The 23,071-nt window shown below is 37.4% G+C and overlaps 1 protein-coding gene across 3 annotated transcripts; it reads left to right on the forward strand.

The window, feature by feature from the left end:
- Positions 1-717: 717 nt before the first annotated feature.
- pla2g6 (phospholipase A2, group VI (cytosolic, calcium-independent)) lies at positions 718-20,393 on the forward strand. Of its 3 annotated transcripts, XM_055218012.2 has the most exons (18): positions 718-864; positions 1,526-1,740; positions 4,160-4,375; positions 4,867-5,047; positions 5,158-5,345; positions 5,673-5,769; positions 6,768-6,950; positions 7,060-7,168; positions 9,414-9,530; positions 11,261-11,351; positions 11,469-11,632; positions 11,803-11,953; positions 15,424-15,560; positions 15,708-15,782; positions 15,979-16,133; positions 16,207-16,374; positions 16,655-16,728; positions 19,542-20,393. In XM_055218012.2, the coding sequence occupies exons 2-18, from the start codon at positions 1,532-1,534 to the stop codon at positions 19,684-19,686; spliced, it is 2,460 nt and encodes an 819-aa protein (XP_055073987.2). In that variant the 5' UTR covers positions 718-864; positions 1,526-1,531; the 3' UTR covers positions 19,687-20,393. The 3 variants fall into 3 exon arrangements, with proteins under 3 accessions (XP_055073987.2, XP_055073990.2, XP_055073991.2); XM_055218015.2 differs by lacking the exon at positions 15,708-15,782; XM_055218016.2 differs by lacking the exon at positions 9,414-9,530.
- Positions 20,394-23,071: the final 2,678 nt, after the last annotated feature.

The raw sequence follows: 23,071 nt of genomic DNA on the forward strand, positions 1-23,071 counted from the left end.
TTAGTAGTAGTTATAATAGTGATATTTGTTTATTCTACATTCGCAATGTGTGTAGATATATGTGATTTTTTTTTAAAGGGGAACCATTTTTTACGATATCAGATGTTGAATTCAGATGTATTGGGGTCTAGCGCATTAACATAAAACCTTAGGTATTCTTACAAGTTTTATTTTATTCTTTAATCTTTGTGCCTCATGTATAAAGTTTAATGTTTCATGGATCCAAGTAATGTTTGATGAAAATAATTTGATGATGCAGGCAAACAAAGTTAGTATACTTAAATTTGAGACACATCAAAGAGTGTTCTTGACAAAAGTTTGAGTAAGGTAACACGTGACAAATATTTGTATCGGTAGCAGCCAATTGTTAATAAAATCTACTCTAACCGGTGCCTCCCTAATTAAATTAAGTTATGTTACTTGAATTATGTCATTGGCATTTATTGGGGCAAGTTATTATATAAAATAATATTAAAGTGTAGTTTATTTATTTAAAAAGTCCTTGCTATATTTAAATAGTTTGTAAATCCCGTAACTGAATTTATTTATTTATTTATTTATTTATTTATTTATTTATTCTTACCTCAACGATCATATGATTTCACAAAAATGTCATCAAACAACTCTTAATTAAACAATGGTAAGTTATGTGGGAGTGCCAAATGACGTGAGAGAACGCCCCTTGTTTGTTATTGGCTTAAATGGTCATCGAGTACTAAAAACTAAGACGCTGAATGGCTCTCCTGCTTGTCAGTCAGGCTCAAGGTTGGTTGTACGCCAGTGATTGTTGATGTCCTGTCAAAAGTCAGCGATCCTCCGAGTCTAATCACCGATAACAGTACAGGAAAATGATTTAATGCAAAGGTAAGGCGATCAGGGATAAATTCGCCTTAGTATTTGAAAGTTTATGTTTTAGAGATAATCTATGGCGTATGTACGTATTGCGCAATCTATTTATTAGTGTTAAGTTCAGTCTCCTACGTGGTGGTGGTTTTGACTGTTCAACACGTCGGTGGCACAAAAAAGTATTGATTTTAGTCAGCTGCATAGTGATTGTGAAAATCGGGCGATTAAAATACGACATTTTAATGCTAAAGGCGTATATTCGACGCTTTCAGTATCGAAATGAATGAACAATGCGTGCAAGCGGTTCAAACCGGTGTCCCATACAGAATCATCAAACTAGTCACACTGAACATTTGCAGTCATTTCTTCTGTACTTATTGTTGACTGTGGTTGCAATTTTAGTAACGCCTTGCACGAGACTTATATATATATAGGAAGTGTTTGTTCATGTTTTATCTAATAGATTGCAACTCACGATGCACCAATGTAATGCAGCTGGTTTTCCTGTTTCTAGCTCCTCCCTTTGTGTGTCTAAGGTTCATCATAAATACTGATGATGTGTGAAGATACTGTATCACTACATATATCTTATTATGCATACTGTAGCTCTACAGGCTTTACAAAGTAGACATGTATCTTGAAAAACTTGCATCCAAACTAACATACTCCTTTACCCCAGATCATCATGGACTTCTTTGGACGTATCGTGGCTACAGTGAGCAACGTGTCAAACCTTTTCTCCAATCCCTACCGTGTGAGGGATGTACAGTTATCGGAGTACAATGGGAAAGTTCTGTTGAAACAGGAGGGAAGGCTGGTCCTATACAAGAACCAACAGGGCCAGTCATGGGACTGCCTGCTACTCTGTCCCGAGTCAAAATCTGTGGCACTAAGGTGAGGACCCCAGTTTGAAAACCCCTGATTTAGAATATAGTCTAGATTTATTTAAATTTATAAATTTCAAGTCCACATGAATTAAAATGATCCCTATTTACTTTGTTAGAGAACATCACTAGATTTGTGGTGAACTATTAATCCAAGCCAAATCGCATACCGTGACAGTAGGTACTAAATTAGATGAAGTACTACTCATGGACCGTTAAAACAGTATGTACTATATAGTATAAATATGGATATTATGAATGAATTTGGAGGTACTACATCCGCCATGTTGATACATCACGTGACATGTCATCATAACAACAAGTTAGTCGTTAACTGAAATTACATTAAACTTCCGCAATTTAACCACAAGTTACAGCGGTTTAACATATGTATTTGCGTTTGAATAGAGCCGCGTTACCGCTTCTGGGCATTTTTTTATAAAACAACGCCTCTCCTTCTTCTTCTTCATTGGATAACTTCCCTCCAGGGGGCTCATGCTGCGTTCAGACCAGCCGCGGTAGAGGCGTCAAGCGTGAGTGATATCAATGTTAAGTCAATGTAAAGACGCGTTGACGCGCGTCTGGAGGTCTCGCAGCGCGGTAGACGCGATTCCGCCTCATTTGCGCGAATGCCGCAAATTGAGCCTTGCCGCGGCAAACTCCGAGTTGAAAAATTTGAACTTTGGCGGAAAAACATGCTGCCTTAACCAATCAGGCTTGCTCTAGTAGTGACGTAATTACAGGAAGCGAGTGGAGTCGCAGAAGCCTATGGAAGGCCCTCCCATGACGCGAATTTCTGCGTGAATGTCTCGATGCCAAGAATTTCATACGCGGCTTTCACGTGTGAATGAAGCGAGTAAACTCAAAATGTTCAAGGGGCAAACTAGACCTGGTAGACGCAAATTTGACGTCTTAAACGCGGCTAGTGTGAACCCACGGTCACAGGATAGTAAGGCCCTGTGCCAAATGGCGCTCTTTAATGTGGACTTTCGGTGTCGTGGCCTTAAACACCTTTTACGTGTACATTTCACACTGATGGGCAACTTCTCTTCCTATTTCCGGCGTGACGCTCGAGTCTGTCCCAAAATACGACTCTGGTGCGCCCTCGTGGTGGACTTGCGTCAAGGGTCCCTAAGGTCTGCACTACATGATGTCATCAAAGTGTGGACTCTGCTGAAGTCCACAAGTCCGGAGTGTGCCATTTGGGACAGGGCCTAAAGGGTCCATTGAATGAACACTTCGGGATCTTGCCCGAGGTAGTAGTTCATCCGGGTACTTTTCGCCTACTGTTTTTGGAATACTATAAATTTGGATATGCTACTAGCCTCGCCTACTGCGGTTTCAGACACAGCCAATAGAGACAGAGCGCAGCGCATCATAATCTAAAACGCCCACCGCTGGGAAGCGGTCCATTTGTCTCCGTTGACTTTGTATTGTGTGGGGCTGCCTCCTTGTCATTTCTGGCTTATAACAAAGTTACAACTGTGTGACAGGATGTACAGGTAACAAGCCAAAAAACCCAGATATAAGTTTTTATAAGCTGTCGAACCCAAAAAACGAGCGTTTAAAGACATTAAAGTGTTAACAGGCAACTTTTCATAGTAATACTATTAGCAGAACTGCGCCCACGATCCACTTTTTTCTCCTTAAAGGCTGGGTTTTACGGCTCGACAGCTTGTAAAAACTTATTTCTGGGTTTTTTGGTTTGTTAGCTGTACATATTGTCACACAGCAGCTTTTAGACATTATTCTGTTTTTGTTATAAGCCAGAAATGACAAGGAGACGGCCTCTCGCAATACAAAGTCAATGGAGACGGTTGGATTGCCCCCCCCAGTGGGCGTGGTTTTTAAATTTGCTAAACTGCGCTCTGTCTCTATTTCTTCGTAATCTTTAATCAAAATCTGAAAATGTACTTCACCTCTGAAATGGTGGTCAGTTTTGTAAATTGGGCTGAAGCCACGCCCACTACTTTTTCCTTATTCATTATTTCGTTTCACTCAGAAACATGACAAGACGATCGCAACTTCCGGTACAAAAAACTTTTAAAATTCCATAACATCTTTGTATAAAGTGTTATTCTGACCATATTCATAAAATAAGGTTGTACATCATACCTAACAATTATCTTAAGAATGACTTTATCTACATTCTAGCCTCTTGAACCCTATTGCTTAATTTGAGACTGATAGCCTTTCTGTTTTTTTTGGACTTTTCTGATGTTATTCCCTGATTTTGTGTAAAAGTCCACAAAGAACCATTGTGGTTCAAATCTCTTGGTAAATAAGTCTATTCAATCCAATTTTCATCAGCCACAAATCTCATTAGCTAAGCTTTTGTGGATTTCAAGGACTAAAAAGAAGCTTTATGCTAAGTTTAGCATTGCCCTCCTGAAGAAGTCATTGTTTTGTTCTCTATATTTACTACTTAGGATGTTCCAGGTATCTGCAGAGGATAGTGCCATGAATTGGTTTCCTCAGTATGCCCTCAAACTCCGCCCCTTTTACGAGATGCTCCGCCCACCACTGAAACCTGAGATGCTTCAGCCAATCGTCGACTGTATTCGCAATCACCCAGACTGGAGCTCAGCCCACATCGCCGTGGATACCGGACTGCGAGACTGCTTAAAACACAATTATGTTTTGAGGTGAAAGTTCAAAGGTCATCTTTTGACACCTGCAATGCTCTGCCTATTATGTAGTATATACTGCTGTGTATTCTAGAAGTAGTATGTTAAGCAGTATTCAGTGAACATTTTAAACAGTATTATGCTGCATTGGTGTCACATGACCTCACCAAAAGTTCAGAGGGCGGCACCCGGTTGTCATCCGAAATCCAGATGTAGTTTTTATTTCTTTTGTGTTTAGTTTGCATCGTGTTTTTTTTTAGAATATAACCATAAAGTTATCTATTTGGCATGGTGCATTAAAGTTGCAACTCATACTTTATTTATTTATCAGTCATGCATTGTGGGATATACTGCCCCTCCCACTGTGCTCTATTGTACTCTGCATACTTGTAGGTCATATAGGTCTGATATTCCATACATACAGAAAATTAGCATACTTGCATACATAAATGATGCATGCATTTATATTTTTCTTGTTATTCCTCCTGCCAAAATCTCCATGGTTTGAGTCAAATGAACTCACGTGACGCTCAGGGTCAAACCCCGCTACACCTGGCATGTGAGAGGGGAGATGTGGCCTGCGTACGTGAGTTGATAGAAGAATGCCAGGCTCGCACGGACGTCAAAGACAAGAACGGAGAGACGCCCATGCACTGCGCCGCTAAACAAGACTCCTCTGTTGTTGTAGAGGTGAGAGACGATTGCTCATATACTACCTGTTTAAAGGTGGACTGACAGCAAAGAAGGATTTTGGATATTTAAATGTCGCTAATTGTGTATTTTGATCGTCGGACCTGTAGGTTTTGTGCTCTCAGCTCTGTGCCGGTGTTAATGAACTGAATGCTGCCGGAGAAACGCCGCTCCACATTGCTTGCCGCCTCGGCAGGGTTGGGGCGGTCAAAGGCCTGCTAGGGGGCGGAGCCCGCTGTGACATCATTGGGAGTAAGGGCTATCCAATCCACAGTGCCATGAAGTGTAGCGAGAAAAGGTACAAGAAATGTTTTAATAAATAATGTGCAAATCGTGTTTTGTGTACATTGTTAGTACCATTTAGATCTCCAAAAATGAAGTAGTTCATCCAAATATAATAAGTGTCAATTTTTATTTACCTTCATGGCATACTTACTTCAGTTGAACACAAACAATTTTATATTAAAATACCATAATTTTATCTTCAGTAGGTTAATGTTTGTTTTCTGAAGTGAAACGATATTTTTAAAGCTTACTTGGTGAAGTTAAAACCCACAAAGTGCTAAATTCAAATATGTAACATGTCATTAACATCAATATTTTATTGTTTCATTGTTATCTTTAGCTGCGTCGAAGCAATTTTATCCGTTAGCCCGAATCAAGTTCTGGCCGAGGATCCTGTTTATGGTGGGACGCCTCTACATTGGGCCAAAACTGCTGAGGTCTGGAATACTCAAAAGTTTGTTCTTATTACCTGGGTGATTCTCACGAAAACTTGGTTTTAAAAATGTCAAGCATGAAAATGTAAAAATTGCTTAAATGCTTTTTTTCCCACCAGACATTGAAAAACAAAGTCTGGAGTAAATGGGAACATTAATTTAAAAACTTTTACTTATCATTTAACACTTTTTGTAACATAATTTTAAAAATTAGTCCTAAAAAATCTCATTACCGCAACAGTCAGAAAACATCAACACTGACATATTTTCAAAATGACATGACAAACCTGAAAGAACATAATTTGGAGATTCTGCACATGCATTTAAAATCAAAGTATTATGCTTCTATTAATTAAATTATCATTTAATAAGCATCTGTTGCGGTAATGATAATCAAAATGTCGTGTAAGCATTCTGACAAGACAATATTTCAAATTAACTGTAAAAAAATGATCTTACCTGGTAGCCATCTTGAAGTAACTGGTCCATGTGCTTGGTCACTCAAAATTAAACTTTATTAAAATTCTGTATGTGTGCTTAAACTGTTCTCAAAAAGTGTTGCGGAGGATGAGAATATCAGGCATGGACACATCATTTTCCTAATTTTTCTTCATTATTATTATACATGAATATTCAGTAAATATTTTTTCTGTCATCTAAAGTAGTCTAGCAAAACATCCATTTATTTTTTTTCTTAATATTTTTGTGTTCATTTGATTAAATTACAACATAACGCATGTTCAAACACAGCCGGACAAATTGCGGTAATGAGAATTTCAGCAGAAAATGAGATAAAATGTACAATTATAAATTCTTATGTTGAAATCACACATTGTGCAAGGTAGAACACAGTATTGTGTTAATTCTGATGCTTTTTAATGTTACTATATTACACATTTTAAAGCTAAAATCATTAGTGCCGTGGTGTTTCAATGGTTTCATGAGAATCACCCATCCGAGGAATCAACAGCTTACCGACTGCCCTGCCTTGTTTTTCGTAGATGAGTCGTCTACTGCTGGACCGAGGGTGTAATGTTAACTACCTGAGCAAGACTGGAGAGAGTCCATTACACATCCTGACCAAGAGGGGGCGCTTTGAGGCTGCAATGACACTGCTTACCCACGGAGCCGACCCCAACATTAAAGGCCAGGATGGAAATACAGCCCTTCACCTTGCTATGAAGGTATGATGGTGAAACGAATGCAGCCGTGAAATAAAGAAATATTTGGATCATATTTAACCAATAGGTACAGCCATCTGTGTGCTAACCATCATTTATGGCTCTTCTACAGTTGGATCACATGGACCTGATCAAAGCTCTCATGGTGTTTGGAGCAGACGTCGAGGTTTACAATGATCTTGGAGAGACACCGGGACTCATCGCGGCCCGCACCAGCAAGGGTGAGAGGAGAAGGGATGATTTTAGATCTGTATGAGAAACGCCTCAAACCAGTGTAGGACAATGAGATTAAGCTCTCAACTTTTTAAAGTTGTAGACCTGTCAAAATAAATGTGCTGCATGACGTCATATAGGGTGTATGCATGCAACCATAATCTTAACTAACAGTCCAACATACATTTTTACATTTTTATTTATATATATATATATATATATATATATATATATATATATATATATATATATATATATATATATATATATATATATATATATATATATATATATATATATATATATATATGGGCACCATCATAGACTTTTTGGGGCAGTTTCCCGGACATGACTTAGATATATTAGGGCATTTAAGTAGTTTTACCAAACTTACCTTACAAAAACATTGTAAAAAATGGCACTGATATATTTTAAGATATGTCAGTGCAAGCGTTTTCAGTTAAGATGGCTCAAACAAGCATTTTAGCCATGCACTAGACTCACGCCCTTTCTCGGAAACCACGCCATTTTGTTTATTTTTATTTTTTGATTTAATCTGTTTGTGCACCGTTTAAATAGACAGTTCACCCAAGGATGAAAAGTTGCTGTTAATTTACTCATTCTCAGGCCATCCAAGATGTAGGTGGGATTATTTCTTTTGGAGAACCGTAACATTTTTCGATCAAATCGTGGTCCTTGGTGATTTATAAAATGCAAGTAATCGGGTGCCATTTTTTTAAAGGGGGCATTCACAAGACTTTTTTTAAGATGTAAAATAAATCTTTGGTGTCCCTAGATTACGTATGTGACGTTTTAGCTCAAAAATACCCCACAAGATAATTTATCATAGCATGTTAAAATTGCCACTTTGTAGGTGTGCGCAAAAATGTGCCGTTTTTGTCCTTTAAAATGCAAATGAGCTGATGAAATGCAATCATTGATCGCTATAATGGTGGTTTGTTGAAATTATGTTGTGCTGTCAATTTTTTTTCCCCTATGAACTAAATGGCATTGCCATGGTTGGATAGTGTAGATTAATGTCCCCTTCTGACATCACAAGGGGAGCCAAATTTCAATTACCTATTTTTTCACAAAACTAAGTTACTGGGTTATTCTTTTTCACATTTTGATAGAAACAATGGGGACTCAAATATGGAAAAGTCAGATTTTTCATGATATGTCCTCTTTAAGATTTAAAAGAAAAAGCAGAAACAGGCAAACAAATGAATCCCCACAACTCAAGGTGTTATTTTAAGGTCTTATAAAGCAAAATGATGGACTTTAGAAAGAAACCAAACTATATTTGCAACATTATAGCATGTAATTCATAGCCTCCGGTCCTTACCGTGTCTAGGTGAGTCTGAAACGTGAGCCATGTGACGCATAATGATGAATGTGCATCTTGGGTGTCCTCAAGACGCATAATGGTGAATGTGCATTTTGGGTTTCCTCATAGTGAGCAAGTTACCAGTAAATTGTCTTTTTTGGATAAACTATCGGACCACACATAAAAACTTTTTAAAGTATATATAGTAGTTGGATCTGAGAATTTTTTTTACCAGAAAAATAACACTTTACAATATAATATACAGCGGGGAAAATAAGAATTTGACACATCAGCATTTTTTATCAGTAAGGGGATTTCTAAGTGGGCCATTAACACACAAGTTCCAAAAGATGTAGCCATCAAGCCAAATATTGAACTCATACAAAGAAATCAGAACATTTAAGTATACAAGTTGAGTCATAATAAATAAAGTGAAATGACACAGGGAATAAGTATTGAACGCACTTGTAGAAAAGCCTTTGTTGGTGATTACAGTTTCTAGATGCCTCTTGTATGGAGAGACCAGTCGTCTGCATTGCTCAGGAGTGATTCTGGACCATTCTTTCGCACAAATGGTCTTTAAATCTTGAAGGTTCCTTGGGCCTCTTTTATAAACTTTGATCTTTAGTTCTCTCCATAGATTTTCTATGGGATTTAGGTCGGGTTATAGACTGGGCCATTCAAATACTTATTTTCCCCACTGTAGATATTTTTGATAAGTTTATAGTAAATACATATGTTTGTAAAACAAGTCTTGATGTTTTGTACAGTAGGAACAGTTTGTTATAATGAAAAGAACGTCATGTTTGTTTTTGCTCATCTGTCTGTTTGTTCGCAATGCCTGTTTTCTATTCATGCCCTATTGTTTGTTTGCATTGTGTGGGTGCGCCTGTATGCATGTCTTTAACCCTCTGCTAATATTGAAGGGCCCAACCGCAAGGTGCTCTTGAACATGCTGTGTAGTGTAGGGGTTGAACGGTGTCACCCCCCCTCCCGCGACACCCCTCCCCCAAGAGTCAGCAAAGCTCCGCCTCCTGCTATAGGTAAAGCCCCGCCCTCAAAACCTCTGGGAACCCGTTACAACCTGTCCTTCAGTTCCTGTCTTCCTGCGACCATAAACTGTGGCTCTGTTCCAATATTTTCAATGCACAGTAGCGTTCCTATAGCATGAAAATACATTACGCCCAAATACATTTGAATATACTGAACAATACTTTACCATTTAATAATGCATATTTATAGTCAATATTATCTCACTTTATCTGCAGAGGTTTTCACAATGCTTGTTGCAGTGCATTATAGGATTGCCTATTCTACAAGGATACATGTGATGCCGTGTTGGGTTTTTGGCTAAAATATCTTGCTGCAGCATAATCTACCTTTTAAATCAGTTTAAAACTTATCTTTAACTCTTAAAGTGATGAACACAACTCGCTAGAAGTTGGAACAGAGCCTAAAAATGAGAAATGTGTATTCTTCTGCTGTCGTTTTTTTTTATATATTTTAATCTCTCTCCAGAAATAATAGTTTAATTTACTCATTTTTTATTTATTTCTGCCACTGCTTGTGTTTGTAGACCTAATTCTTTTATGTGACACTTTTCCATGTGCTTGAAGAAACCATAGATATAAATACCTAGATGTCACATTACATTACATTGCTGATCCAAATACCTCCGCAGAATTGGTTTCAATTTGTAAAATTTCCAAATTATGCTCATTAGAAATGATCACAACCAAACTTACTGACAGTTCAATTGTCAATCATTTTTGAATATCTTAAACATTTATATATATAAGCTGTGTCCCAATTAAAAGTTTACGATATTCGAAGGACGTTTTCTAATACCGATTGCGTCACAGCAGCGCAACTTAAGGCTAGTTCAAAGGATGCTTAAAATGAAGCCTCAAAATGCGTCCTTATTTCTCTGCGCTGTTAAGGAATGAACGAATACGAATGGATAGCCGAGTCTATCCCAAGATTTATTACGCGCCTGTAACGGCTGAATGTAACAGCTGGATATTTTAAAATAAACAATAAAAACCTTTATTAAATAAAAGTGTGTATTTAGCAGAAAAAAGTTTTATTTTCTCTGTTTTAGTATTGTAAGTTGTTTTTTAATAATAATATTCGGTATATGTTGCGTATATTTCTAAGGATAATTAATTTTATATATTGTTGGTTAGTTTAATCCACATTAACGTGTCATATTTTCTAAAATAAAATTAATATTTTTCTGGTTCCATATTTATTTTAACAAGTCAGAAACGTCTCCTCTGTGTCTTGCTGACAGGCGCAGTGGGCGCATGCAGCAGGTGACGCAACTTATCAATCCTCCGAAGGCTAGACCGTCTTATTTCAGTTCTTTTCGTGGACTTTGGAGGTTGCGACCTTCAAAGACCGAGTGCTCACCTTCTGAGGTCGCAGCCTACAAATTGGGACACAGCTATAGACGGTTTCATCAGACGCATGCACGTTGTCGCTGTTACGCATCTGGACTGAACTTAACTTCTGGTCTCTGTTTGTTTAATGCTTGAGTGGCTAAACTGAACTCTGGAACAAATACCTCTATTTGTTCCAAAAAAGCCATTTGTTTATGTTGTTACTGCTGAAACCGTCTATAGCGAACACCATATTAATGTTTCACATTAATTGGAATCTAGGTATTGTAAATCTATGATAGAATCAACCTGTCTATAGAGGTGTATATGTATGTGCTGAAGTTTATCTTATTCATCACTACTTTCACATCTCGGTTGTGATCGGCCAACAGGGTTTGATGACATCGTGCATGTGGCGGCAGCTGTTGCTGCCATGAGCAGGGGATATGCAGAGGTAGACGGGCCCGAAAGAGGATGCAAGAAGTATGTGTTACGAGTTTGTATGCATGCTTTAAAGATGTAGACAGTACCAGTTATACGTCAATTGACAAGATCAGACCATGTACACAGAATAATCTCTCGCTTTCTGATTTTTTTAAGAATGGAGAGATTGCTGTGCCTTGATGGTGGAGGAATAAAGGGCCTGGTTCTGATCCAGTTGTTGATCGCTCTGGAGAAAGGGTCAGGTCGGCCCATTAGGGAACTCTTTGACTGGGTTTCTGGAACCAGCACTGGGGGCATTTTGGCCTTAGCTATTGTACACGGTGAGCAGATGTGAATTAAGTATGGGTGCCTTAAAATTTGGAATTGATTACATTTAAAAATATTAGTTTTTATTAGAACAATTTTTACACAACTATTTTTAAGTTGAACCATCAACCATCTTTTTTTACAGTGTATAACCTTTCTGTTTTTTTTTTGTTTACGCATGCAGGTAAATCGATGGAGTATCTGCGCTGTTTGTACTTCAGAATGAAGGAAGAGGTGTTTAAAGGCTCCCGGCCGTATGAGTCTGGCCCACTGGAAGATTTTCTCAAGAAAGAGTTTGGAGAGAATACCAAGATGGCGGACGTCACACACCCCAAGTTTGTACAATTTCAGTCACATGGCGCTTTTTATGTTATGCGTACCTGTATGGTACATATGAATAGACTTTGGCTATTATGAAACACTTTATAAATGCCCTAACAATCACCCAGGACATCTTAGCAACATTTAGCTACAGTTTTACCCAAACAATTTATCAAACCACTAGCAACCACAGTAGGTTCATAAAAAAATGTATCTAATATGTGACCCTGCTTTTGTTAAATCAGTTTTGTCCTTTTTTGTGGCACACTGGCCATTTTATGTGACTTTTTTGGGATCAACATGCTGTCTGAAAGGGGTTATATATTAACTCTTTCCCTGCCAATAACGAGTATGTCCGGTAATCTGCAATACCGCTATTATCCTATTATCCTACCGCTATTACTGGTGGCGCTATTACCCAATGTATAAAACACAGAAGCATCCTCATCTAGACAAACACAATGTGCATAAGCTGACAACACACAAATAATGCCTTTTTTGAAAACACCCATAAAACATTCACAGTGCTGGATGAAAATGTAAGTGAACCCATAGACAAATTTAATGAAAGCTCATTTGTGTCAGAAATAAAAGTGAGTTCAAAGGTGTAGTTTAGTGATACAAAAGACACATTTGATTGATAAAAAGACACATTTTAAAATTGTTTTCCTTAAGAAGCATCAGTTCTCGCAAGAAGGAGCTCTCTAAAGATATCTGATCAAAAGTTGTTTCACTGCATAAGGCTGAAAAGGGATACAAAACAATCTCAAAATGTTTACACATCCATCAGTCGACAGATAGACAAATGCTGTAATTACAGCTGTAATATGCGCATTCTGCGAGGGCGGAGCCTTGATTTTGCGGCTTTACTTCCTGCTCACTACTGCGCAGGATTTGTCCCAAAATCACTACTGTGCAGACTCAAGACCCAAGATGTCAGCTCCATATTGGGACACTGGCGTGTTCACTTTTCACCATTGGAAGAGAAGGAACGAGTGTCATCCATCTTTTTTACGGTCTATGGTAGCTACTCTTCATATAAGTGGACGCACAGCCAAGATGAATTCTAAGGCACAACGCGGAATACTCAATGACGTAAAGAAGAACACACAAGTAACAGCTACAGGCTTGAAGACATCATTGGAACTGGCACACATCTCTGTTCATGAGTCTACCATACGCAAGTCTTTGAACAAGCACGATGTCTATGGCAAAACACCACGAAGGAAGCCGCTGCTCTCCCAAAAAACAGTGCTGTGAGCCTGAGCTTGCAAAAGAGCACCTTGGCAAACCCCGGAGCTACTGGGAAAATATTTTATGCACTGATGAAATTGTTCGTAAAAAATACCAAGGCGCAAAAAGGGCACAGCTTACCAATAGTAAGCATCATGCCAACAGTAAAGTATGGTGGAGGGAACCAGTCCCGGCGCCATGGGCGGGCTTTAGGGGGCCGGGCCCGCCCTGTGAGTCACCAGTGCCCGCCCTGGACGAGCCTGCGGTCTCCCTTCACCTGTTCACCAGCTCCATGTTTTTATCAATAGGCCACTGTTATTAATTAAAAGTTATTGTTTTGTACATATATAACTCTTGAATAAAAATTAAAATTTGTTTGGTCTGATTTAAAAATATATATATTTTAAACGTATTTGATTGGTTTGTTCATAGTGAGTGGCGCACAGAAATGTTTGGTTGTTTGCTAAGCGCGCCCCACCGCTTAACGTTAAGACACGATTGAGTGCTGCCTGCAGTGAGACTGACACGTTATGGTTCTGCTGTTATCTTTCACGATTTTCGCTGCTGAAACAACAAAAACAGTCAACATTGCGTCTAAAATGTAAGTGGCTTAATATTAATTACTTGTTTAGTGAACTGTCATTAAATCGGTCACATTTTCAACCGTGATGTGATGCTGCTTAACTGTATCATGTTATTAAAAAATCCACTTTTTTTACCGCAGTATGTTTAACCCACTTTGTTAACTCACTTTGTGTTTGCTGTGCTTATTTGTTTAACTTTGCGTTATTACATTATGCACGTTCGGTCGCCATTGAGACTAAAGGATGCAGAATCTGTTTTGGTGATTGTTATTGGCGTTTTTAATCAGACTAGGGTACTTGCTCGGTCGAGCAAGTAAAATTTTCTTTCACTTGGCCTTTTAAAAAATCCACTTGTCTCTGATATTAAGCGGACAAGCGTTGATGTCGAGCCCTGTGACGTGTTTTATTTGCGTTTAGATTGCTTCAGTAAGCTAGGTCCAATCTTTGCGACTTCTCCGTTGTATTGCGTTAATGGAATGGTATGTTAGTTCTTCCTCGCTTTTTAGTCCATTTAATTCATAATTAATGATATTATGCATTGCAGTGAGGTTGCTCTCATTTGTGCCCCCCCCTGAAAAAATGAATTGCCAGTCCGTGAATTTGTGTCTGGCGCCGGGTCTGGAGGGAACATTATGATTTGGGCATGCTTTGCTGTCTCAGGGCCTTGACCACTTGCCATCCTCGAGGGGAAAATTAATTCCCATGTTTAACAAAATCTCCTACAGGATAAAGTCAGGTTGAGGCTCAGTAGACATTGGTTGATGCAGCAGGACAACAACCTTAAGCATCGAAGTAAACCCACCATAGACTGGTTTAAGAAAAACAAAATGCGTCATTTGGAGTCAAAGCCCAAGCCTTAACCTCATAGAAATGACCTCAAGAAAGCTGTTCACACCAGACATCCAACAAATGTGTCTGAGTTGAATTGGTTTTGTAAAGGGGAATGGGCAAAAATTGCTTCTGAACTATGTGCAGGTGCTTGCTTTAAGTTATTGCTGCCAAAGGAGGTTCAACAAGCTATTAAATTCAAGGGTTCACTTCCATTTTCCGCCTGCGCTTTGAATGTTTAATGGGTGTTTTCAAAAAACTTGAAACCTAGATGATCAGAATATGGCAAATCACTGTAGAAAAACAGTTCATTCCTAGGGGTTCACATACTTTTTCTTGCCACAGTATCCTAACATCCTAGACCAGGGTAAGGCAACGTCGTTCCTGGAGTGCCGATGTCCTGCAGATTTTAGCTCCAACCCTGATAAAACTTTGCCTACCTGTAGTTTTCAGGTGACTCTTTAGACCAGGGTTCCCCGGGTCTTGCCCTGGAGGGCCGGGGCGCTGCAGAGTTTAGGTCCAACCCTTACCAAACTTACCCACCTGTGATTTGCTAGTGATCATGAAGACCTTGAGTAGTTTGGTCAGGTGTGTTGGATCAGGGTTGGAGCTCAACTCTGCAGTGCTCCGGCCCTCCGGGGTGGGATTTGGGGAACCCTGCTTTAGACCTTGATTAGTTGTTCAGGTGTGCTTGATTAAAGCTGGAGCGAAACTCTGCAGGACATCGGCACTCCAGGACCGATGTTGCCTACCTCTGCCCTAGATAGTGGCAATTTTGACTATCTTTTTGACTAAAATTATAAAAGCATATATTTTTTAATATAGTTTCTATTTCTCAGGGTGATGGTGACTAGCGTACTTGCAGACAGGCATCCAGGAGAACTGCATCTGTTTAGGAATTACGACCCACCTGTCCTGCAAAGAAACCCTCCATACACGTCTACGGCCACGTTTAAACCCCTAACTGTACCAGAAGGTAACTCTTGCTCTCTTGTGCTTTAATTTTCTTAAAATCAACTTCCTCTTTTGCACTTGATGAGTTTGTTGCCAAGGTCTGACACCCTCAGGGTTTATCAATCATCTACCTCAAATGATGCGTGAAGTTTTATTGTCGCTGTTGCAGGGTGGGAGGATGAAGATGTTTTGGTAGTAGGATTTTCTCGACCTCCCAGAAAGCGTAGGAAGGTGACAGACGAAGGTGTGTGTGTGAGAGAGAGAGAGAGTGTACTGTATGTTAATGGAAAGGTCACAGTTTGTGGTGATTATATCGCACAACTGCACTTCCCACTGGAGCCGCTTGTTTGTTTAGTGCGAGGGGAATCATCCGTTACTCTCTTTCTTTTAGGTTCTCCAAGTTTATCTTGCATGTGGTCATTCGCTCTCTCTTCTCTCAGAACAATTAGTTTGGCGTGCCGCCCGCTCCAGCGGAGCCGCTCCTACGTATTTTCGGCCAATGGGGCGCTTTCTGGATGGGGGTCTGCTGGCCAATAACCCCACGCTAGATGCCATGACAGAAATACATCAGTACAACAAAGCCCTAAAGGCACAGGTCTGTTACACCTCTTTCATAGCGAACAAATAAAATGTCCACTGTATTTCATACAACAGCACTTCTTCAACAGGGCCGTGAGATGGAGGTTTGCAGGTTAGGTGTGGTGGTCTCATTGGGTACCGGTAAACCACCACAGGTTGCTGTGACCTCGGTGGACGTTTTCAGGCCTTCGAACCCTCTGGAGCTCGCCAAGACCTTCTTTGGAGTCAAAGAACTGGGCAAGATGCTTGTGGACTGTGTGAGTTTACATAAAAATGTGTGATTATGGCCTTAAAGGGCGTAACTATCCTAGCAACCCTATACGCTAGCAATGTGCTAACAACTAGTCCGAAGGTTATGCTAGTCATCTAGCAATGCTCAGCATCAAGGAACAAACTGTGATTGGTCAGATCATTGCTGTCAGTCAAAGGTTTGGTCCTGTGAGAGTTGTAACAATGCTTTAGGCTTTATTGTGATGTTCAGATTGTGTAGCACTGTTGTTATTTTTGATGAAACTCTTGTGTATTTTTTTCTCTCAGTGCACAGACTCAGATGGCTGTGCGGTGGACCGAGCGAGCGCCTGGTGTGAGATGGCCGATATAAACTATCACAGGTTAGTAGGTTACACGTCGTTCTCTCAATGATAATGAGTTTGTTGTAATAAAGAGGAGAAATCATCTCTTTATTTTAGTGGTTATGGTGCATTATATGTATTGTAGATCTGTATGCTCTTTATGAACTGTGAGATAATGTTGACCTCTCTCTCTTTTCTTGTCTTTTCTTTATTCCTCTCTTTTATCATCATGTGCATTGCTCTGACTTATGACCTCACCTGTTTTCATTCCAATAAATACAAATAAATCTTCTTTTTTCCTTGAATTTTATTGCACCGCTTTCTTTGTTTTTCCTTTCCTTTTTACTTCTGCCTCCTTGATGTACCTTCTATCTATCTTCCTTCCTTCCTCCGTTTATTACTTTCTTTCTTTTTGCTTCCTTTATTTCTTTCTTTAATTTTTTCTTTAACTTTTTACTTCTCTCTTCCTTAATTGCATTCATCCATCTACTTTTCCTTCGTTTTCATTCGTTCTGTCATTTTTTCTGTCCTCCGTTGCTTTCTTCCTTCCTTAATTTTCTTTCTTTCCATCTGTGCTTCCTTCCTTGCTTGTTTTATTCTCTTTCTTTCTTTCCTTCCTTCCTTCCTTTCCTCTTTCCTTTCTTGTTTTATTTTATTTCCTTCCTTCCTTCCTTTCTTTCTCCTTCCTCCCTTTATTCCTTTCTTAAATTTTTTCTTTAACTTTTTACTTTTCTCTTCCTAAATTGCATTCATCCATCTAATTTTCCTTCGTTTTCTTTCATTCATTCGTTCTGTCATTTTTTCTCTCCTGCCTTGCTTTCTTCCTTCATTTTCTTTCTTTCCATCTGTGCTTCCTTCCTTGCTTGTTTTATTCTCTTTCTTTCTTCCTCCCTTCCTTCCTTTCTTGCTTCCTTCTATGTGTTTCTTTCTTTATTTCCTTCCTTCCTTTCTTCTTTCCTTTCTTGTTTTGTTTTCTTTCTTTCTTTCCTTCCTTCTTTCTTTTCTTCCTTTCTCCTTCCTTTATTCCTCTCTTTTTTGCTTCATTTAATTCTTTTTTAATTTTTCTTTAACTTTTTACTTTTTACTTCTCTTCCTAAATTGCATTCATCCATCTAATTTTCCTTCGTTTTCTTTCCTTCTTTCATTTGTTTGGTCGTTTGTTGTTTCCTGTCTTGCTTCCTTCATTTTCTTTCTTTTCATCCGCACTTTCTTCCTTGCTTGTTTTATTTTCTTTCTTTCTTCCTTGCTTGTTTTATTTTCTTTTTTAAATTCCATTAATCCTTTATTCAATTCCTTTGTCCTTCTCTTTTTTCACTCTTCCTTCATTTTTTCCTCTTTCCTTGTTTTTTTCCTTCCTTTCTTCCTTGATTTTCTTTTCTTCTTTCCTTCCTTATTTTATTTTCTATTTCTTCCTTACTTGTTTTATTTTCTGTCCTTTTTTTCCTCTCTTGTTTTAATTTCCTTTCTTCATTGTTTTATTTTCTTTCTTCCCTTCCTTCTTTCCTTCCTTACTCGTTTTATTTTCCTTTTTTCTTCTTTCCTTCCTTATTTTATTTTCCTTTTTCCATTGTTGTTTTATTTTCTTTCCTTTCTTAATTTTTTTCTTTCTTCCTTGATTTATTTTCTTTTATTTCCTTACTTGTTTTATTTCTTTCTTCTCTTCCTTCTTTCCTTCCTTACTCGTTTTATTTTCCTTTTTTCTTTCGATCCTTCCTTCGTTGTTTTCTTCTTTCCTTCCTTGTTTTATTTTCCTTTTTTCCTTTGTTGTTTTATTTTCTTTTCTTTCCTTTTCTTATTTTTTTCTTTCTTCCTTGTTTTATTTTATTTTCTTTCTTCTTTCCTTCCTTGATTTATTTTCTTTCCTTCTGTCCTTGTTTTCTTTTTTTCCTTCTTTCCTTCCTTATTTTCTATTTCTTTCTTCCTTGGTTTTTTCTGTCCTTTCTTTCTTCCTCTCGTGTTTTATTTTCCTTCCTTCCTTTTTCTTTCTTCCTTGTTTTATTTTCTTTCTTCCCTTCCTTCTTTTCTTCCTTACTCGTTTTATTTTCCTTTTTTCTTTCCTTCCTTGTTTTCTTTTCACCTTTCCTTTCTTATTTTTTTCCTTGTTTTATTTTTTTCTTTTCTTTCCTTCCTTGTTTTATTTTCTTTCTTCCCTTCCTTCTTTTCTTCCTTACTCGTTTTATTTTCCTTTTTTCTTTCCTTCCTTCCTTCGTTGTTTTCTTCTTTGCTTCCTTGTTTTATTTTCATTTTTTCCTTTGTTGTTTTATTTTCTTTCCTTTTCTTATTTTTTCTTTCTTCCTTGTTTTATTTTCTTTTCTTTCTTCTTTCCTTCCTTGATTTATTTTCTTTCGTTCTGTCCTTGTTTTCTTTTTTTTCCTTCTTTCCTTCCTTATTTTCTATTTCTTTCTTCCTTGGTTTTTTCTGTCCTTTCTTTCTTCCTCTCTTGTTTTATTTTCCTTCCTTCCTTTTTCCTTTCTTCCTTGTTTTATTTTCTTTCTTCCCATCCTTCTTTCCTCTCTTGTTTTATTTTCATTCCTTTCTTCTTTATCCCTTTATTCCTTTCTTTCTTTTTGCTTCCTTTTTTTCTTTCTTTAACTTTTTACTTCTCTCTTCCTGAATTGCATTAATCCATCTACTTTTCCTTCATTTTTTCCATTCTTTCGTCTCTTTCTTCCTTGTTTTATTTTTTGTTTTCTTTCTTTTTCTTTATTCCTTCATTAATTTCTTCTTTACTTTCCCTTCTTCATTTATTCAATTCTTGTTTCCTTCTTTCCTTTCTTTCACTGAATTGCACCATCTGTCATCCATCTACTCTTCCTTAACCTCTCTCTATCTCTATCTGTCACTTTTTTCAGGTTGAGTCCTCAGCTGTCTCAAGAGGTGATGTTGGATGAGGTCAGTGACTCTGTGTTGGTTGACATGTTGTGGGAGACTCAGATGTACCTGTATGAGCACAGAGACGTTATACAAACCATCTGCCACCAGCTGCTGCAGCTCTGACACCACAAACTCTTACAGATTATTACAAGCTTAATATGCAAAAGAAGTTATGCACTTGTTTACATTGGTGTATATAACATATGAAGATATATTTGTGTGATACACAAGTTGGGCTGAGGTCAAAATAACATACATGAAGTATATGACTATAAAGTATATGAAGAAGGGTGTTGTGAAGTGCTTTACCGATTTTTATGGATGCTACTATGCTCAGTATTTCTGTATGTGTCATTTTAAAGGAATGGCAAACTTGTAGCTTTCTCTAAAAAATGTTTTTTATCTAAATGCATTTATTTAACTATTTAACAATCTAACATTAATGGGGGGATGTTTTTCAATCTATCATGTATTGGATTTGTATACTTGAATTTGTGTACTTCTCAGTCTGTGATACATAGAAATTGTAATTAAAGATGATACTGACGTTTCTTTTAACAATGAAGAAGATCAAGCACTCAGTACCTCCTGCATTCCTCCTTAGCCTTGTTTTGAATTCATTATTTTGGGGTTTTGTTGCTTTTTGTCTACCAACGGTTTTGTCATCATGAGTAACTTATACTTGACACTGGAAGCAAATCTGTTGTTTGGAGATCAAACTGACATTTTACCATAACCTGCTGCTGTGGCGCTGTGGGTTTGAAATCTTTTAATGATATGAAGTGATTATAAACCTTGAAATATACAAAATAAAAATATTGCACTGATAATGATGCTGCTTTATTGGCTACTATTAAATATGAACTACACATGTGTATATTAAAAGGAAAATGTCTCTTAAAGAAGTCAAGACAAATCAGTAATGCTCCCACAAATATTTTACATGATATATACATTGCTTGAAGTGCACCTATTTTATTGCTAAAAACAACGTTATTTTGTATAAAACAATGTGTTTGTGTGGTATATGGTTCAAAAAAACATTATTTTCCACATAACGTACATTTTTGTAGCTCCATATATCCCTGTCTTCCTTAGTCTGAAAAGCTCTGTCCCTGATTGGCCAGCTAATCTGTACATTGTGATTGGCCGGAATACCTCTGAAATCAGCAGGAAATGTGACGCTCCTTACCATGTTTGAAAGATTTGCTCGCAATGCTAACAGGAGTTAATTTACAGGGTGAGTCAAAGGGTGAGGAATGTCAGTTTTTCCTATAAGGTGACCAGACGTCCACGTTCTCCGGGACAGTCCCGTTTTTTTGGTGTTTTGTCCTCGATTGGAGCTGTCCCCATTTTACAGCACGTCCAAAACAACTAGCAAATTCACTGAGAAAGACCGATCAACATTTCCCGGAGCAATAATGTAATGATAATTTTCACCAGCAGAGGGAGCTGCTAGCTACACTTGTTTGCGTGCCACTGCTTTAGCAATGAAGCCTTTACTACAAGACACAAGAAAGCATTGTCAAAGTTATCGGGGGTTAAGGTAACTACTCGTGTTAAAGGGGTCATATTATGAGATATTTTTAAGATGTAAAATAAATCTTTGGTGTCCCCAAAGTGTGTATGTGAAGTTTTAGCTCACAGATACTCCACAGATCATTTATTATAGCATGTTAAGATCGCAAATTTGTAGGCCTGAGCAAAAGTGTGCCGTTTTTGGGTGTGTCCTTTAAAATGCAAATGAGCTGATGAAAAGCAAACACTGATCACAATGATGGTGGTTTGTTGTAATTGAAACACAATTGTGTTGTCAAGTCCTTCTTTTCTACCTTTTTATCTCTGCACTAAATGGCAGTGCTGTGGTTGGATAGTGCAGATAAAGAGGTGGTATTATTCTAATACGCCATGCTACCTACCTCACAAAACAGGCGAAATCTGAACAACCTATTTTTTCAGAAAATGGCTTACTCAAATTAAGTAACTGGGTTGATCTTCATCACATTTTCTAGGTTGATAGAAGCACTGTGGACCCAATTATAGCACTTAAACATGAAAAAAGTCAAATTTTCACGCTATGACCCCTTTAGAAAAATGATTTAAAGAAATTGTTCAATTAAAAACATTATTCTTGTTTTCAGTACAAATATGAAAAAAATCTTAAATTAGGATGCATTTTTAAGAAAATAAGTCTAGTATTTAGACCGAATATATAACATTTAAGTGAATTTGTGCTTAAAACAAGCAAAAAAATCCGACAATATGGTAAGAAAAAAAAAGTTGAAATAAGTTTACATTTAATTCAAGAAAAATTCATTAAATACACTGCAAAAAAATGATTTTCAAGAAAACATTTTCTTAGTATTTTTGTCTTGTTTTCAGTAAAAATATCTAAAAATTCTTAAATTAAGATGCTTTTCTTGATGAACAAAACGACACAAGACAATAAGTCTAGTTTTTAGACAAAAAAATATCAAATTTAAGTGATTTTGAGCCCAAAACGAGCAAAAAAAATCTGCCAATGGGGTAATTTTTTTAATTTACTTTATTGTTTTTTTGCTTGTTTTATGCACAAAATCCCTTAAATTTGATATTTTTGGTCTAAAAACTTGACTTATTTTCTTGGGTCCTTTTGATCATTAAGATAAAGCATCTTTATTTAAGATTTTTTTTATATTTTTCCTGAAAACAAGACAAAAATACCAAAATTTTCTTGAAAATCATATTTTTGCAGTGTATTTCTTAACCCATTGGCAGATTATTATTATTATTTTGGCTTGTTTAAAGCACAAATTCACCAAAATTTGACATGTTTTGTCTTAAAGCTATAGTTTTTTTTTCAAGAAAATGCATCTTGATTTAAGAATTTTTAGATATTTGTAAGCTACTGAAAACAAGACAAAAATACTTCTTTTTTTGCAGTGAACCCACAACAATAAAAAGACAAAAATGTTCAAAAAAGGTTTTGTCCCCATTTTCTTAATTCATAGATAACAACAAATAACCTTTTAATGATATTTTGACCATTGAATTAGGAAATGTCCCCAGTCATTTTACTTTACTACATCACCAATCCAATAGTTGCCTACAATCCGTGTGTTTGTTGTAGTTCAAGAAGAGATTTACGTTGGAGACGATAACTCGCGTCATCGTTTACTTTGGGGTTTGTACCTTTTGCATGCCGTTAACATGTACTAATACACACTTAGACACAATAGGAAATGTAAAAACATGAATCGGACCATAGGTGCTCTTTAACACATTCATTAGACCACCACACAATGTAAGGTTTGTGCCATAAATTAATAGTAAATAAAAACGATTAAAAATAATGGCCTGTGCAGTAAATACAATATTACAGTTTTATCGCATGCCACAGTTACGCGCCTGGCCCAAAGTAAACTTCTGGCTATAGAAAGTTTCAGCAGTAACAACTTAAACAAGCGGCTTTTCGTGGGTAACACGTAACTTCCGGTAAACTCTGCTAAGAATAAATAACAACAAAGTA

This window comes from Misgurnus anguillicaudatus, chromosome 23 (assembly GCF_027580225.2).
Source record: "Misgurnus anguillicaudatus chromosome 23, ASM2758022v2, whole genome shotgun sequence".
Classification (NCBI taxonomy): Eukaryota; Metazoa; Chordata; class Actinopteri; order Cypriniformes; family Cobitidae; genus Misgurnus; species Misgurnus anguillicaudatus.